General features: G+C 36.9%; 1 protein-coding gene across 3 annotated transcripts in view; it reads right to left on the reverse strand.

The window, feature by feature from the left end:
• The window catches only part of PLA2R1 (phospholipase A2 receptor 1), a 117,484-nt gene that overhangs the window by 24,027 nt on the left and 74,341 nt on the right, over nt 1-19,116 (reverse strand). For all 3 annotated transcript variants that reach the window (XM_033421794.2, XM_033421793.2, XM_033421792.2), the window contains 6 exons: nt 17,014-17,146; nt 16,402-16,437; nt 15,777-15,934; nt 10,231-10,295; nt 3,726-3,829; nt 2,032-2,171 (listed from right to left, as the gene is read on the reverse strand). In XM_033421794.2, coding sequence (XP_033277685.1) covers nt 2,032-2,171; nt 3,726-3,829; nt 10,231-10,295; nt 15,777-15,934; nt 16,402-16,437; nt 17,014-17,146 — 636 coding nt within the window. The remainder of the gene's footprint in view (nt 1-2,031; nt 2,172-3,725; nt 3,830-10,230; nt 10,296-15,776; nt 15,935-16,401; nt 16,438-17,013; nt 17,147-19,116) is intronic.

Genomic DNA, 19,116 nt, shown 5'->3' on the forward strand with positions numbered 1-19,116 from the left:
ATGGTTTAAATGGCATATTTTATGTTATGCATATTTTACCACAATAAAAAGCTAATTGTCAAAGGTTTTAATAAAAACCTTAGTTATACTCAAGTTCTATTGAATATTTGCTATGTTTGTCATATTGAAATGTATAAATAGTTTACAACTGGTAGAAAGAGTTTATGGTTTGAGAAAATAAGAAGCAGACTGAAGGTATCAACTATTAAAAATAGTGTCTCAAAACTATATAACATTTTAGAGAATGACTATATTATTTTAGAAAATATTTCACAGTGCCTCCGGACTGATTGTGTCATAGAGCTAAGGTGATTGGTAATTCTTAAGTTCTTATATGAAGTGGCAGCTGTAGGAAAGGGACAAGACTCAGGGTCAAAAAACTTAAGGTTGATTCTCAGCCTGACACTTATTCGCTGTAAGTTTCAGAAAAACCACACAATTTTATTAGACTCAGTCTTCTCATAGGTAAGATGGGATAACAATTCTGTGTATTTTAAAAATTCAATAAAACAAGAAATATATATATTCATTATATATATATTCATTATATATATATTCATTATATATATATATTCATTATATATATTCATTATATATATATATATTCATTATATATATATGAAATTGCCAGCAGAAACAGTTAGCTACGTGGTAGAAGAAACCCAAATGTCCATCAATGGATAAATGGAAAAACAAAATGTGTTATGTACATATAATGGAATATTATTCAGTCTTAAAAAGGAAGAAAATTCTGACACATGCTACAACATGGGTGAGCCTGGAGGACACTGTGCTAAGTGAAATAAGCCAGTTACAAAAGGACAAGTACTGTATGATTCCACTTACATGCAGTGTCCGAAATAGTCAAATTAATAGAGACAAAGTAGAATAGTGGTTGCCAGGGGCTGTGGGGAGGGAGGATGAGGGGTTGTTGTTTAATGGGTTTAGAGTTTCAGTTTTACAAGATGAAAAACGTTTGCAGAGTCATTGCACAGCAGTGTGATTATACTTAATACTACTGCACTATACATTTAAAAACGGTCAAGATGGTAAATTCTATATTATGTGAATATTAACACAGTTAAAAATATCAGTGCCAAATATGTAGTGGGTGCTCAATAAATGTGTATTAAGTCCAAATGGCCCCATTTCACAAATTAACAATGAGAGGAAGATCACAAGGGAGGCAATGCCCTACCCATGTAACTAAACACATAGACTGAAAATTGTCCTTGATGGAGGAGCAATTTCATACTAGCATATGAAATTATGACACAGTTTGAGTTTTTAATTATCAAAGAGTTAAACATTTATAATTTGAGATACATTTTAATTACTTCCACCTAAGGCTTATAAAGTTATTTTATTTTAAAACATAAGGAGTAGAGGGGAAGTCTCAGCCTTAATTGGAGACAGTATCAGAAATAATAAATCTAGTTTACAGTATCCCCACTGGCCATTTAGAAAAAAAATCCAATTCTGCGTGGAAGTGCCAGCTATATGAGGCTCAAGACAAAGCTGACGGAGCTACGTTATTAGTCAGGCAGGTGACAAGGCGGATAGAGCTCTATGAGGGCTCCAGGCAGGGAAGACACAAAAGAAGAAGACAGTCTGGGCCCTCTGGAGCTGACAGCTCATTTGGGAACAGGGCCTAGATACACATGCCCACCCCCCCACACATGCCCACACGCACACACATGCCCACACGCACACACACGCCCACACACATGTGCACGCATCCACATCCCACCTAATGAAACTCATACAGCGCAATGAATGACAATGTCAGTAGCAAAAACTGAGTATACGTATGAAGGGTGGTGTCAAGGCTGTTTTTGACAAAACCTTTTAATTTCAAGAGATCTGTCCCTAAATAGAAAACTTCTCAAATCTCTTGAAAATTGTGACAAAAAAATTCCAGGTCCAATGGACAACTCATAGTTTTTCAAAGCCACACCTGCTTTTTGATTACTTTCTAAAATTAAAACCTACAAAAGAGAAACAAAAGCAACTTTCTGAAAACAAGTTTACCTTATAGTCAAAATATAACCATCCTTTGGGACATGTTCCATGTTTTTTTGGTGTATCTTTCTCTTTCTCTATGATCCAAAACTTTTTTCGCTTACAGATGCTAGGCATAGAAACTGAACACTCTTCACTAGCCCAGAGTCCTGGAAGAGAAAATGGTTAGAAATGACCAGAAACAATGGTGACTCTTTGTAGGCATTCTCTATTGGTCACTGTTTTTTTATGACTGCTGTGGTTTACCAGACTTTGTTAAATCTAGAAATTGAACTAAATTTAACTACTAATCATAGAATTCTCTAGTGACAAGAGCTAACTGGGCAAGGTGCCAAATCAGTAATTCTAATTTAAGAACGTAGAAAGTTTGCAAATGCAAAAGAAAAAAAAAATCTAAACAAATACTGCGATTGCGATCACAAAACTGATGAAAGTTTTAAGAATATTTGACTTGGTTAGCCAAAGAATACTTTGTAGAGTAATATTTTTGACTTAAAGTATTCAACCTCAAGATAAAAAAATTCTAAAACAATAGATGATCATTTCTACTTTATAATTATTAAAAATATAATAATTTAGAGAAAATAACTCAGGAACTTCTAAGGAAGAAGCACTTCTGAACCCTGACACTTAAACAAAACACACACATTTAGAGACATGCCCTCGGGAATATAGCCCAAAGTCCTCAGTCTCTTGGAAAATGTTCTTTTAATTAGAAGAGCTATATTTTCAGAGTAAAGGTTTATAGAATGCATTTCATTAGCATTCAAGTTACAAATTCCAGAATAGGGCAAGGATGCATGTAAATTGCAAGGGCAGATTCAGTTTTCTAGTGTGAGGGGTATAAGCCAAAAAGATATTGGCATTCTGAAGGAGGGGCCGGAATGCTATTTTCAATGCCGATTAGCTGCCATTCTTCCAGAATCACAAATAGCCTTTCTGTAGGCTGTTGTGACACCTGCTGGCAAAAGCGAGCTGATTAACAACATGGTTTTTCCTCTCTTAACTTTCTCTGCAGCTGCCCTTACATCAGAGATTGCTTTCCATGTTTATCCCTCTTCTGACTTGGGAGAATCTGTTAGAGTCAGGGACATCATTACCTTTTATTGGATAGAAACAGCGGGATGGATATGAGTGGACAATCAACCCCAATAACACTGTATTGATGAATAGAATTTAAAAACCCATCTTAAATGTGCATGTACTAAATCCAACTGGCAAAGAGTTGGTGTTCTAAGGCAGGCAGCAATTAATGCCTGGTGTTAAAAAAAGAACACTGAATTCAATGAAAATTTTTCTTAAATGGGAAAATGAAAGTAAATTTCAGAGGTTAAAGTTCTGACCAATTATAAACTGGATCCTACAAAGAGATTTTAAAAAATGGGCCCATGTTGAAATTTCATAGAGAATAGTATTTGTCAGGCAATTTTTAACCCATTTCAGTGGGCCCATTTTTGGTAGTTTTGGTTCAAGAGGAAGGACTTATCTGGATGTAAATTATTTTCAAGAACATGAATGCATGGAATAAACTGTAGGAATGGTCATCCTTAAGACTTAAGACTGATAAAATTAAACACACTCAGTTGAAAAGCAAAATAACCAAACAAAACCTTCTCACTGAACTAATGCAATGACAAGGAGACTTCAAGTCTTCTGAAAATTATGTTTGTATTATAAACCCAAAAGTGGATGAACAAAATAACCTGTTATGGATGAAATGAAGCCACATCTCTGGCTCTGATTAATCATGGATTCTTCTTTTCCTTTGTCCCAGTTCTGGTATATTACTGGTGATCCATCTCTCCAGCTGCAGGAAAATCAAAAAATTAAAGGTCTTCTCTCATTCTGCACGTTCAATCTCCAACACCATTTTTGGAGTTCTGGGATATGGACTGAAGGCATAATATTTTATTAAATTAAAAATAAATTCATGTCTGTTGTTAGGGAAATGAAAATTTGTAAGTTAAAGATAATGTTTGAAGGCTATTCAACAAATTTTTTAAAATTTAATTTAATTTTATTTTTATACAGCAGGTTCTTATTAGTCATCCATTTTATACACATCAGTGTAAACATGTCAATCCCAATCTCCCGATTCATCACACCACCACCACCACCACCCCTGCCATTTCCCTGCCTTGGTGTCCATACGTTTGTTCTCTACATCTGTGCCTATTTCTGCCCTGGAAACTGGTTCACCTGTACCATTTTCTAGGTTCCACATGAATGCATTAATATACGATATTTGTTTTTCTCTTTCTGACTTACTTCACTCTGTATGACAGTCTCTAGGTCCATGCACGTCTCTACAAATGACCCAATTTCATTCCTTTCTATGGCTGAGTAATATTCCATTCTATATATGTACCACATTTCCTTTATCCATTCGTCTGTTGATGGGCATTTAGGTTGCTTCCATGACCTGGCTATTGTCAATGGTGCTGCAATGAACATTGGGGTGAATGTGTCTTCTTGAATTATGGTTTTCTCAGGGTATATGCCCAATAGTGGGATTGCTGGGTCATATGGTAATTCTATTTTTAGTTTTTTAAGGAACCTCCAGCTGTTCTGCATAATGGCTGTATCAATTTACATTCCCACCGACAGTGCAAGAGGTTTCTCTTTCTCCACACCCTCTCCAGAACTTGTTGTTTGTAGATTTTCTGATGATGCCCATTCTAATTGGTGTGAGGTGATACCTCACTGTAGTTTTGATTTGCATTTCTCTAATAATTAGTGATGTTGAGCAGCTTTTCATGTGCTTCTTGGCCACCTGTATGTCTTCTTTGGAGAAATGTCTATTTAGGTCTTCTGCCCATTTTTGGATTGGGTTGTTTGTTTTTTTAATATTGAGCTGCATGAGCTGTTTATATATTTTGGAGATTAATCCTTTTTCCATTGACTTGTTAGCAAATATTTTCTCCCATTCTGAGGGTTGTCTTTTCGTCTTGTTTATGGTTTCCTTTGCTGTTCAAAAGCTTTGAAGTTTCATTAGGTCCCAATTGTTTATTTTTGTTTTTATTTCCATTACTCTAGGAGGTGGATCAAAAAAGATCTTGCTGTGATTTATGTCAAAGAGTGTTCTTCCTATGTTTTCCTCTAAGAGTTTTATAATGTCCGGTCTTACATTTAGGTCTCGAATCCACTTTGAGTTTATTTTTGTGTATGGTATTAGGGAGTGTTCTAATTTCATTCTTTTACAAGTAGCTGTCCAGTTTTCCCAGCTCCACTTATTGAAGAGACTGCCTTTTCTCCATTGTATATCCTTGCCTCCTTTGTCATAGATTAGTTGACCGTAGGTGCGTGGGTTTATCTCTAGGCTTTCTATCCTGTTCCATTGATCTATATTTCTGTTTTTGTGCCAGCACCATATTGTCTTGATTACTGTAGCTTTGTAGTATAGTCTGAAGTCAGGGAGTCTGATTCCTCCAGCTCCGTTTTTTTCCCTCAAGACTGCTTTTGCTATTCGGGGTCCTTTGTGTCTCCATACAAATTTTAAGATTTTTTTGTTCTAGTTCTGTAAAAAATGCCATTGGTAATTTGATAGGGATTGCATTGAATCTGTAGATTGCTTTGGGTAGTATAGTCATTTTCACAATGTTGGTTCTTCCAATCCAAAACATGGTATATCTCTCCATCTGTTGGTATCACTTTTAGTTTCTTTCATCGGTGTCTTACAGTTTTCTGCATACAGGTCTTTTGTCTCCCTATGTAGGTTTATTCCTAGGTATTTCATTCTTTTTATTGCAATAGTAAATGGGAGTGTTTCCTTAATTTCTCTTACAGATTTTTCATCATTAGTGTATAGGAATGCAAGATATTTCTGTGCATTAATTTTGTATCCTGCTACTTTACCAAATTCATTGATTAGCTCTAGTAGTTTTCTGGTGGCATCTTTAGGATTCTCTATGTATAGTATCTTATTATCTGCAAACAGTAACAGTTTTACCTCTTCTTTTCCCGTTTGTATTCCTTTCATTTCTTTTTCTTCTCTGATGGCTGGGGCTAGGACTTCCAAAACTGTGTTGAATAATAGTGGTGAGAGTGGACATCCTTGTCTTGTTCCTGATCTTAGAGGAAATGCTTTCAGTTTTTCACCATTGAGAATGATGTTTGCTGTGGGTTTGTCATTTATGGCCTTTATTATGCTGAAGTAGGTTCCCTCTATGCCCACTTCCTGGAGAGTTTTTATCATAAATCGGTGTTGAATTTTGTCAAAAGCTTTTTCTGCATCTATTGAGATGATCATATGGTTTTTCTTCTTCAATTTGTTAATATGGTGTATCACATTGATTGATTTGCATGTATTGAGGAACCCTTGCATCTCTGGGATAAATCCCACTTGATCATGGTGTATGATCCTCTTCATGTTTTGTTGGATTATGTTTGCTAGTATTTTGTTGAGGATTTTTGCATCTATATTCATTAATGATATTGGTCTGTAATTTTCTTTTTTTGTAGTATCTTTGTCTGGTTTTGGTAGCAGGGTGATGGTGGCCTCGTAGAATGAGTTTGGGAGTGTTCCTTCCTATGCAATTTTTTGGAAGAGTTTGAGGAGGATGGGTGTTAGCTCTTCTCTAAATGTTTGATAGAACTCACCTGTGAAGCCATCTGGTGCTGGACTTTTGTTTGTTGGAAGATTTTTAATCACAGTTTCAATTTCAGTGCTTGTGATTGGTCTGTTCATATTTTCTATTTCTTCCTGGTTCAGTGGAAGGTTATACCTTTCTAAGAATTTGTCCATTTCTTCCAGGTTGTCCATTTTATTGGCATAGAGTTGCTTGTAATAGTCTCTTAGGATGCTTTGTATTTTTGTGGTGTCTGTTCTAACTTCTTTTTCATTTCTAATTTTATTGATTTGAGTCCTCTCCCTCTTTTTCTTGATGAGTCTGGCTAATGGTTTATCAATTTTGTTGATCTTCTCAAAGAATCAGCTTCTAGTTATTGATCTTTGCTATTGTTTTCTTTGTTTCTATTTCATTTCTTTCCTCTCTGATGTTTATGATTTCTTTCCTTCTACCAACTTTGGGTTTTTTTTGTTCTTCTTTGTCTATTTCCTTTAGGTGTAAAGTTAGATTGTTTATTTGAGATTTTTCTTGTTTCTTGAGGTAGGCTTGTATATCTATATACTTCCCTCTTCAAACTGCTTTTGCTGCATCCCATAGGTTTTGGATCATCGTGTTTTCATTGTCATTTGTCTCTAGGTGATTTTTGATTTCCTCTTTGATTTCTTCAGTGATCTCTTGGTTATTTAGTAATGTATTGTTTAGCTGCCATGTGTTTGTGTTTTTTTCATTTTTTTCCCTGTAATTGATTTCTAATCTCATAGCATTGTGGTCAGAAAAGATGCTTGATATGATTTCAATTTTCTTAAATTTAACTGAGTCTTTATTAGTGACCCAAGATGTGATCTATCCTGGAGAATGTTCTGTGTGCACTTGAGAAGAAAGTGTAATCTGCTGGTTTTGGATTGAATGTACTATAAATATCAATTAAATCTATCTGGTCTGTTGGGTCATTTACAGCTTGTGTTTCCTTATTAATTTTCTGTTTGGATGATCTGTCCATTGGTGTAAGTGAGGTGTTAAGGTCCCCCACTATTATTGTGTTACTGTCGATTTCCTCTTTTATCGCTGTTAGCAGTTGCCTTATGTATTGAGGTGCTCTTATGTTGGGTGCATATATATTTATGATTGTTATATCTTCTTCCTGGATTGATTCCTTGATCATATGTAGTGTCCTCCCTTGTCTCTTGTAACATTCTTTATTTTAAAGTCCATTTTATCTGATATGAGTATTGCTACTCCAGCTTTCTGCATGGAATATCTTTTTCCATCCCCTCACTTTCAGTCTGTATGTGTCCCTAGGTATGAAGTGGGTCTCTTGTAGACAGCATATATATGGGTCTTGTTTTTGTATCCATTCAGCGAGCCAGTGTCTTTTGGTTGGAGCATTTAATCCATTCATGTTTAAGGTAATTACATATGTATGTTCCTATTACCATTTTCTTAATTGTTATGGGTTTGTTTTTGTAGGTCCTTTTCTTCTCTTGTGTTTCCCACTTAGAGAAGTTTCTTTAGCATTTGTTGTAGAGCTGGTTTGGTGGTGCTGAATTCTCTTAGCTTTTGCTTGTCTGTAAAGCTTTTGATTTCTCCATCGAATCTGAATGAGATCCTTGCTGGGTAGAGTAATCTTGGTTGTAGGTTCTTCCCTTTCATCACTTCAAGTATATCATGCCACTCCCTTCTGGCTTGTAGAGTTTTCTGCTGAGAAATCAGCTGTTAACCTTATGGGAGTTCCCTTGTATGTTGTTGTTTTTCCCTTGCTGCTTTCAATAATTTTTCTTTGTCTTTAATTTTTGCCAATTTGATTACTATGTGTCTCGCATGTTTATCCTTGGGTTTATCCTGTATGGGACTCTCTGCACTTCCTTGACTTGGGTGGCTATTTCCTTTCCCATGTTAGGGATGTTTATGACTATAATCTCTTCAAATATTTTCTCAGGTCCTTTCTCTCTCTCTTCTCCTTCTGGGACCCCTATAATATGAATGTTGTTGCATTTAATATTGTCCCAGAGGTCTCTTAGGCTGTCTTCATTTCTTTTTTTTTTCTTTTTTTTTTTTTTTTTGCATGGGCCTCTCACCGTCGCGGCCTCTCCCACTGCAGAGCACAGGCTCCAGATGTGCAGGCTCAGCAGCCATGGCCCACGGGCCCAGCCACTCCACGACATGTGGGATCTTCCCAGACTGGGGCATGAACCCCCATCCCCTACATTGGCAGGCGGATTCCCAACCACTGTGCCACCAGGGAAGCCCTGGCTTCATTTATTTTCATTCTTTATTCTGTTCTGCGGCAGTGAATTCCACCATTCTGTCTTCCAGGTCACTTATCCATTCTTCTGCCTCAGTTATTCTGCTACTGATTCCTTCTAGTGTAGTTTTCATTTCAGTTATTGTATTGTTCATCTCTGTTTGTTTGTTCTTTAATTTTTCTAGGTGTTTGTTCTTTAATTCTTCTAGGTCTTTGTTAAACATTTCTTGCATTTTCTCAGTCTTTGCCTCCATTCTTTTTCCAAGGTCCTGGATCATCTTCACTATTATTATTCTGAATTCTTTTTCTGGAAGGTTGCTATCTCCACTTTATTTAATTGTTTTTCTGGGGTTTTATCTTGTTCCTTCATCTGGTACATAGCCCTCTGCCTTTTCATCTTTTGTATCTTTCTGTGCATGTGGTTTTTGTTCCACAGGCTGCAGGACTGTAGTTCTTCTTGCTTCTGCTGTCTGCCCTCTGGTGGATGGGACTATCTAAGAGGCTTGTGCAAGTTTCCTGATGGGAGGGACTGGTAGTGGGTAGAGCTGGCTGTTGCTCTGGTGGGCAGAGCTCAGTAAAACTTTAATCTGCTTGTCTGCTGATAGGTGGGGCTAGGTTCCCTCCCTGTTGGTTGTTTGGCCTGAGGTGACCCAACACTGTAGCCTACGTGGCTCTTTGGTGGGGCTAATAGTGGACTCTGGGAGGACTCATGCCAAGGAGTACTTCCCAGAACTTCTGCTGCCAGTGTCCTTGTCCGCACAGTGAGGCACAGCCACCCACCACCTCTGCAGGAGACCCTCAAACACTAGCAGATAGGTCTGGTTCAGTCTCCTATGGGGTCACTGCTCCTTCCCCTGAGTCCCGATGTGCACACTACTTTGTGTGTGCCCTCCAAGAGTGGAGTCTCTGTTTCCCCCAGTCCTGTCGGAGTCCTGCAATCAAATCCCGCTAGCCTTCAAAGTCTGATTCTCTAGAAATTCCTCCCCCCATTGCTGGACGCCCATGTTTGGAAGCCTGACGTGGGGCTCAGAACCTTCACTCCAGTGGATGGAGTTCTGTGGTATTACTGTTCTCCAGATTGTGAGTCCCCCACCCAGCATTTATGGGATTTGATTTTATTGTGATTGCGCCCCTCCTACAGTCTCATTGTGGCTTCTCCTTTGTCTTTGGATGTGAGGTTTCTTTTTTGGTGAGTTCCAGTGTTTTCCTGTTGATGATTGTTCAGCAGTTTGTTCTGATTCCAGTGTTCTCGAAAGAGGGAGTGAGAGCATATCCTTCTACTACACCATCTTAAACCAATCTCCTATTCAACAAGTTAACCATTAAGATATAGTCCAATCATTCTGCAAATAAAAACCTGTTAAACAAAGTTAAATGCAAATGAATCAATGTCCATACCGAAATTCATCATTGACTCTTTCTTCCCGAAGTCCAATCCACCAGTTTACACCATACTTTGACAGCTATTTAAAAAAGAGAGAGAGAATGTCAGCATTTATCCTACTTTTTTTGCCTTTTCACTATTAAGATTAATGGGGTCACTGTTAATAGCTTTCTATTCTTCAGTATTTTACCCAGTTATCTAAAGAAGAGTACACTGAGGCCTAGCATCTTTAGAAGACCTGAAACTTCATTATTCTAAACTACTCCCTCCTCATTATGTAAGAAAATTGGAATCAAATATTAAAAGCTATTTTGGTTTCATGTAACTTTGTTACAATGTTTCCTATATATATTTAAAAGTAAATTCTCTAACTCTCATAATAGGAATTTAAAAAGTAATATTGTAAAGTAAAATAGAATGTGGATTCCTTTTTTGACTAAAAATTTAGTGGTTTATGCGCTCAGTGATTTATAGAAGTTTACTATACATGCCACCTACTTGAAAAACAATTCGAGGCACAAAGACCTCAATAGTAAAAATAATTTGTATTTTAGGCACTAGTCTGATTGGTAAGTTTTTAAACTAAGTATTAGCACCCTCCCCATTCAAATGGAAACTGCATTATAGGACAGAATAATACTACAGTATTTCCAGTGTTTGACAACTAGAAAATTATCCTTTATATATTTTATGAATTTACACCATTATTTATTACATAGATCCCAGTACAATAAAGAATAAACTTGAAACACCATAGGCAGGCACATGCATATGCACATTAGAGCAGATGTAATACTGGACTTATGACCCAGGAAATTGAAATTCCCTCTTTAACTATAAAAGAAGAACAGGCATTAGGGATTTCTCTAAGGTCTTTAAATCAATATTCTTTATTGTGTGTGTGCTGTGTGTGAAATGTAACTTAATTTTTTATGCTAAAATCCTGTTAATTTGAAGGCATTGTACATTTAAATTTACACTTTCATTTCTTCTGTAAAGACTTGGGAATGCATTTTAAGATATATAAATATTTTTCCATGTGAATTTCAGGTCATCATACAACAGAACCTAATAGCTCTCTAACATTCTAATTTATACACAGGTATTTTTACTCCTTAATCAGTGTGGCTGTCTGCCATATCAGCAATTTGAAAATAATGCAAGATGGAGCAACTATAATTTTGGATCCCTGAGTTGTTGTTTCATGAACGTGTTCTTACATGCTGAATTTAGACTCCTATTGTCAGATTTTGGAATGGGTCCATGGAGACTGGCTTTGAAATCAGTGGAAGAACCACAACAATTTCATTCAATCTAAAGAGGTCTTATGTGCAACAAGAGTGGAAATCATGGCCCGATTGTTCACTGCCCCAATTAAGGACCTCTAAAGAGGAAGTATAACTACCGCATCTTAAGTGGCATATTTATTACTACCTCGATTATAGCACGGTAATCCTCCACAGGGCACATCACAACCTGTTGTGATATGGAACAGAAATTCATAGGACAAGATAGAGACACCCAAAGTGAAAAATCCAATGTGAAAAATAGATGTTGTGAATTTCAGTTTAGGTATGAAACCGCAACAATAGAAGACATTAGTATTCTTTTGTATAAAAAATGTGATACAACCGTGTACCTCATAGTATCAATTATGTTTTGTTACAGAAAAGCAGTCATTATAGACAGCATCATATGGAAGAACACACCAAAAAGAAATAACCCACAGCAATAGCCAATATATTAATCTACTAAGCAGTATAAGGAAGAACAACCTGTCATCTCTTAAAATGTTTCCATAAAAATAGCAAAACCAAGTTATTTTAAGGATTTAAAACACCAGATTTTTGAGGATGACTAATAGATTTGATATACTTTTGTTAGAAATATTTTGAAATAAAATTTTAAAAGTAAGAGTAAATTGCAATTTTGAAATGCAAATATTGTACAACACAGCATAAAAATGCTAGTTCATGTCAAACAACGCCTAAAGTGCTCATTTTTTTTACTTTTTTGGCATTAATCTGACCAACAACATGGCTCAAAAAACTAGTACTCAAAAATTGCCTCGCATCATGCCTTGTGGTCTTCTGTTAGTCAAAGAGGAAATTCTGACTCATCACTTTTCCAAGCTGGAAATATTCTGTTAAAAAAATTCTGCTTCAGATTTAAAAAAATGCATCCAGCTTTCTTTTTCAATAATTAGTTCTTCTACTCCCCAACTGAATGTTGTCTTTGTCTTTCACATTTCTGAGTTACTACTCTTCTTAGAGGAGCTATACAATACATATGTAACTTTAAAACTATTTAATTATTTAATTCTTATTCTTCCTGTAACTATAGGATGAGCATGCCACAAGAATGAGTGGTATGACCTCTGCATGTTTAGTTCCTCATCCAGAACTTCTGGACAGACTCATTCCAGCCAGACGTTCTTAGACATGGGATTTCTTAGTTAAGAAATGTAAATGGTCACCATAAATACCACCGCTACCACCAACAAACATTGCCTAACTGCTATAAACTAAGCAGGGGGAAGAACTGCTTTCGAAATGTACAGCATTCTTTTTTCTAAATCGATACCCTTCCCATTTGGCTTTCTTGCTCCATTCTTGGTCTGCACATTCCCTATGATGATTTTCTTCTGTGGCACAGTGCAGTGTTAGATCAGTCAGCCACTCACCCATAATACTGACAGGGCATTCTTTATTAATATGGTCATAGGTTTGGTAATAATGTTGCCATATAAGACACTACAAGGTTTGTCTGGTTTGAGATCACTAGATCTAGTCCTCAACTAGATCATGGCAATGGCTATGCCTTTTTAAATGTCTAAGCCTGTGGAGTTTTACTCTTCCCTTCAATGGGAGGTATTAACTCTGCCATTTCCACTGACTTCCCAACAACCAAAGACTGGGAGAGTGAATTAAGGGAAAGGTTAAGAGAGAAGACCTGCAGAGGTTCCTAAAAGAGCTACGCTCTGCTGGAACAATCAAAGAAGCCCTTTACTGTGCATATCTGAGACATAGCTGACAGCCATCTTTTGGGGAGGGATTTTATTTTATTTTATTTATTAATTTTAAAAAGTTGAGGTATAGTTGTTTTACAATATTATATTAGTTTCAGCTATACAACATAGTGATTCAAAACTTTTATAGATTATACCCCATTTAAAGTTATTATAAAATAATGGCTATATTTGCCTATGCTGTACAGTATATCCTTGTAGCTTATTTATTTTATACTTAGTAGGTTATATCTCTTAATCCTCTACCCCTATCTTGTCCTCCTTTTCTCTCCCCACTGATAACCACTAGTTTGTTTTCTGTATCAGTGAGTTTGTTTCTGTTCCGTTATATTAATCATTTGTTTTGTTTTTTAGCTTCCACATATAAGTGATAACGTACAGTATTTATCTTTCTCTGTCTGACATTTCACGAAGCATGATACCCTCTAGGTCCATATACGTGTTGCAAATGGCAAAATTTCATTCTTTTTTATGACTAATATTCCATTGTATATATGTGCCACATCTTCTTTATCCATTCCTCTGTTGATGGGCATTTAGGTTGCTTCCATGTCCTGGCTACTGTAAATAGTGCTGCTATGAACATTGGGGTGCATGTATCTTTTCGAATTAGTGTTTTCATTTTTCTTTCAGATATATACCCAGGAGTGGAATTGCTGGATTTAGTTCTTTGAGGAACCTCCATACTATTTTCTGTAGAGGTTGCACCAACTTACATTCCCACCAACAATGAACAAGGGTTTCCTTTTTTTGGATGGATTTTAGAACTAGCATTTTAATGTAATGAATATGCTGTTCTGCTGCCTGCGGCCATTTTTTAAAATGACCTTGTAAGTCAGATGACCTGAGATCACTTCCAAATTCCACTACTTAGCTGCTGTGTAACAAAGTTCCTTCACCTCTTTGGAGTCTTAGCTTCTTCATCTGTAAATTATGCTGACGATAGAACTTCCCACAGAGAGTTCTTAGAAAGATTAAATGCCATTAAATGTTAGTACTTAGCCGTGCTTGACACTGTTACAGTAAGTATTGGCCAAATATCAGCTCCTCTTGGGACGTGCACTTTGCATGTCCATGGATTCGTTTTTAGCCATTCACACGATCTCTTGTTATTGCCACCAGGGGTGAGGAGTCTGCTGTCTAGCTAAAGAAACAAATGTATTTTCCGAGGTCATGATATGTAATTTGTTGATACTTAATATTACAGTTTTGGCTTGAGTGTTCCATTTGTAGGAGATGAAGAGAAGTAAAACAATGTATGAACCAATAATACTGGGGAACATCCAGTTCTCATGGTTGGTCTGCCACTGAGTCTCTGTAAGGCTGTGCAGTTGTCACCTAACTCCTCTGGTTCTTGACTTTTCCATCAAAATGCAGTAGTAGTCCCAACCTGCATGCACTTCACAGGCTGTATGTGTATCAAACAGAGTTATAGAAACAGGAAAGCCCAATGAGGTGTGAGGGGAGACATTTCTCTTACAAGTCAAGGATGCTTTAATCCAGAGCTTCATTTTAACAGTCAACTTACAAGCATAGGAAAAGATGATAGAGCAACCAAGGATTCCTGCAGAGCATGAACTAATGTTAAATTATGGGAAAAGAAAAAAGGCTCTTTCTTATCTTCAACAATTTCCTAGGGAAAATTGGGAATGAGGTTTTTCCTCCCTGGTGCCCCCCTTGGTAATTTGTACATACTGCTCCCTTTTCCCTTATTACATCATGTTATTTCCAGCTTTTTAAAGACACTGACTGTATTTTATTTTTGTGTCCTTGACAAATACCACAATGTCTGAGACATACCTAATTCTCAATAAATGCTTGCTGAAGAAATACACTGAAAACCAACACTATTCCTTGGCAGTCTATTCATTGTTGAATGGATTTTGCATGCTGCTTTCTAACAAGCCTAGCTTCTCAAAGGATTTCTCTATCTGAAGTTGAAATGGAGAACCACTGCTTACCATTTTCTGCATAGAGTCTAAAACAATATTGTACTCTTATAAGTCAAATTTGAAACATTAAAACAGCCATGCACCTCCCAGTACTCTTTGTCGCTCATTTGTGCTTTATTTTCCTCCATGGCATTTATCCATTTATCTTTTTCTAAAATATTATATAATTCTATTTATTTATATTGATTACAGTCTTCCTTCCCAGACTAGACTAAAAACTCCAGGTGGGCAGGAATTTTGGTCTATTTTAATCACTGATAGAGCCTCAGCCCCTAGAAGAGTAGACTCAATAAATATGCATTGAATGATGGAATGAACCTCACAAAAACAATAAAATGCTATTTACTCATCCTTTGTTGCTAAAAAAGCATGAGGAGAAGTGAAATGACTGACCAGCATCGTAAACCTGTGTTTCCATTATTTGCTCTAAATCTCTGTGACAGGAAGAAAAACAGTTCTTAAAAATCTAAGACTTTTAATGAAACAGATAAATGTCTGAAGTACTATAAAAACAAAATCCCTCAAGGACAGAAGAAGGAGTTAAGCTCCGAGTTTCTCATATTTAATCATATTTAAGTACCGCTCTTATTTTGCCGTGGATGAATTCTTGTTCACGTGCAGAATGAATAGTGAGAATATCACTGTGCAGCCAGCCACAGACAAACTCAAAGGAGGACCATTCCGTGGCAGAGGTATGAAAAAGGTACTCTGCATCCTGATAAAAGAGCCAGGGTGCATCTGAAAGAAAAATAAGCAACACAGGTGAGGCAACAATTACTGAGCAATGTAATACAGACTTAAACAGGGTATACTATGATTGACCCCGAATGTGTAATTTGGTCACTCAGCATTAAGAAAATGTGTGTGTATACACCCACTCCCACACATAAATAAGTATACAATTTACTTATTTTCCTTGGTCTATTTCATATAAGAAACATTCACATATATTCAAAAGTCCGGGATAGATACATATTTTTAAATCATGTGTCATGAAAATGGAGTTAAGCTATGATATGTCTTCAGTAATATTTAGTGACATTTATTAGTTTGATTATTTATTAATGATGAATTTGTTAATTTGAAAAAATTAGTTCTCAATTGACACAAGAAAAGAGAAACTCGATTGGAGCTACGTAATAACACAGTAATGCTACAAAACAGCACAGAATTAGAAATTCAAGAACTGCCAGGATAGTTCTTACCATACTGGTACCAGGGTGGAATCTTGGGTCTCACATCTGCAGAGTGAAAGCAAACCGGTTTGAGTGAACTTTACTTACAGGTGTACTATCTCTGAATTACTTCAGGTCTAAACACAATATTTTGGACTTTGCTTTTTAAAAGATCATTTAAGAACCAGGTGTTGTTTGGAAAGTGGTAAGTTCTCATACTTGAAGAGGAAGCTCAAGAGAGACCTCTGGTTAAAGAGAAAAGGATGTGAATACTTGTTGAGAGCCTACTGTGTGTCACACACTGTGCCAGGTGCTTTCACGTACTCATTTGATAAGTAGTTTTGTTTGCTTGTAATGTCACAGTGACATTTCTTCCAGGTTGTACTTGCAAAATACAGTATTCCACAACATAGGCAGTTATTTTCATTTCCTACTAAGTTAGCGTACTGCACTGGTGTCACCTTTTCTCATTCCCCCATGATACATTATTTGCTAAAAGAGTACAATTTGTTTCATCATGAAGGCTGTTGGTACTGTGCTCCAGGGTGCTTAAATTTTAGACCTCTGTAACTGTTCACTTGGGAAAATGCTATAGATTATTAGAACGCAAACAAATAGTAAAGATCTTATTAATATTTTTACCTCTTGGAATTTTGCATATCCATTCACGTTTGGAACCACAGTATGAGGGTAGCAACGTTTTATTCGCCTTATAAACAGCACAGTTTCTTGCATCTTCTCCAAAATAATTATTGTCTAAAAATGAAGAGACAACCTGCAGCAGATGAAGTTCATTATTCCTTAATAACGATCCCCCGCAAAAAGTTTCAAAAGATCAAAAAGACATCCCTGTAAATAAATCACAATAGACTTCTGGAGGAAGTAGGTTAGGATGCCAGTTAAAGGTGGTTCCACATTTGTGAAAAGCAAGCTAATCAAAGCTTTATCATTTTTTTCTTGAAGATGCCTTTTTTTTTTTCTTTCTTTAAGAGGCATTCTACTCTTTTCTCCAGAAGGAACAAGTCAGATGAACTTGCACTGTTTTCTCACTGGCAAGATTAGGCTAGCCCTGGGATCCTGGGTAAACTGTTTAGAGGCTCAAAGATCTTTCAGAATCGAGTCTCACCTTTGATGTAGATTCTTTTGCATAAATACTAGGCTTTTAGTCTCTAATCACTGACTTCTAAGTCAACCCTAGCTTTAATCAGGAAACTATCCAATGTTTTCCAGGAATGATCACGTAACGGGGTAGTGACTAGAGATTCAACCTTCTCAATGACTTGATGACTACTTGACAGAAGAGTGGATGGGCCGTGAGTAAAACTGAGGTACAAAATTTGAAAAAAAGAGGGTTTTGAAACCATTTATACTCCTCAAACATCTACACGGTCATGCAACCATTCATCTAACTTAAATATATATAAGCTCAGATTCAGAGAATGGCATGAGTTTGATATTTATTTTGTCCAGAGGGAAGTGGCAAGGGACTCAGTCCACTGCTTCATCGCTTAATCTCATTGATTCTGAACCAAATTGTCTATTCCTCTATTACTGATGAGTTTTTGTTTGTTTTACTAAAACGCATTCTCAACCTCTATGTACCACATCTTATTCTCCAAGTGCCGTATTAATGTTAACCACCCAACTGTGCCATGTGGTGGCTGCCATTTATGGGGTAGGTCGACCCTGCTATGCCCCTTCCACTCTCTGGGCCTTGGTTTCTTCATCAGCAAAACAGTTGGGTGGGGCTGGGTGATCTCTAAGATCTCTTCCTGTTCTCTGGTTCTGATGCCCTTTTCAAAGAAGCAGTCCTGGGGTAGAATCGTTATTTTTTTAAACTAGCACACTCTTACTATTTTTGTTCCCACTATAAGCATGTAGCTTTTCTGCAAACCCCTTCCTTGCTACAGATTTGAACACCATCTATGTAGCAGGCCTAGAGATAGATCCCTTTTCTCTATTGATGTTTACTATTTCAAAGTTTGGCTGCCGCTGTTTTGCCAACGAGGAGACATTATGATATTGTGGCTTTGGAGGCAGACAACCTGTGTACAAATACTGTCTCTCTTATATATTATTTTAGGCAAACTCTTTAATCATTTTAATACCCACTGTATTGAATCACTGTAAGGATGAAATGAGATCATGCAGGAGTGCACTCAGCTCAGTGCTCAGAACATAATTAGGGCTCAATGAACAGGAGCTGCATTAAATGCTCACTGCAGGCTGTTGCTAACCCCAGTTCACAGGTGAAACTGAATAACTTGATTTTGCATGTGCCTAACTTGAGTTTGCATGTGCCTAACTTGAGTTTGCATGTGCCTTCAGATGGATCTCATTTTAATCTGGGATACTGCTACTGTTTTTTTCCCTATTATGAGGAAAATCTGAGAAATCCTCATTGCACCTGAAAAAAAAAAAACCCAAAACGTAATTGTGAGTTCCCTCTTTCCTTCATAGAGGTTTTTTTACACGTGAGGCTGAATGAAAAGCAAGTCTTTTTTTTCCCTTCCAAATAACTTGCTTTGTCTGGGAAGGAGGAGCTGTTTCTAAGGCTGGCATTTCTGTTCTTTTAGAGTGAGAGAAACTGAAAATGTTTCTTTTCACTGTGACACAGACAAGGGTCCCACACTCACACAATCAGGTACTACGCAGCAGAGGTGTGGGGGGGGGGGTGCAAAGGAAGCCTGGTATTATTTTAGAGAACAGTTGCTTCTCTGCTGGAGATTCTTCACATGGGAGATG

Source organism: Orcinus orca, chromosome 7, assembly GCF_937001465.1.
Source record: "Orcinus orca chromosome 7, mOrcOrc1.1, whole genome shotgun sequence".
Lineage (NCBI taxonomy): Eukaryota > Metazoa > Chordata > Mammalia > Artiodactyla > Delphinidae > Orcinus > Orcinus orca.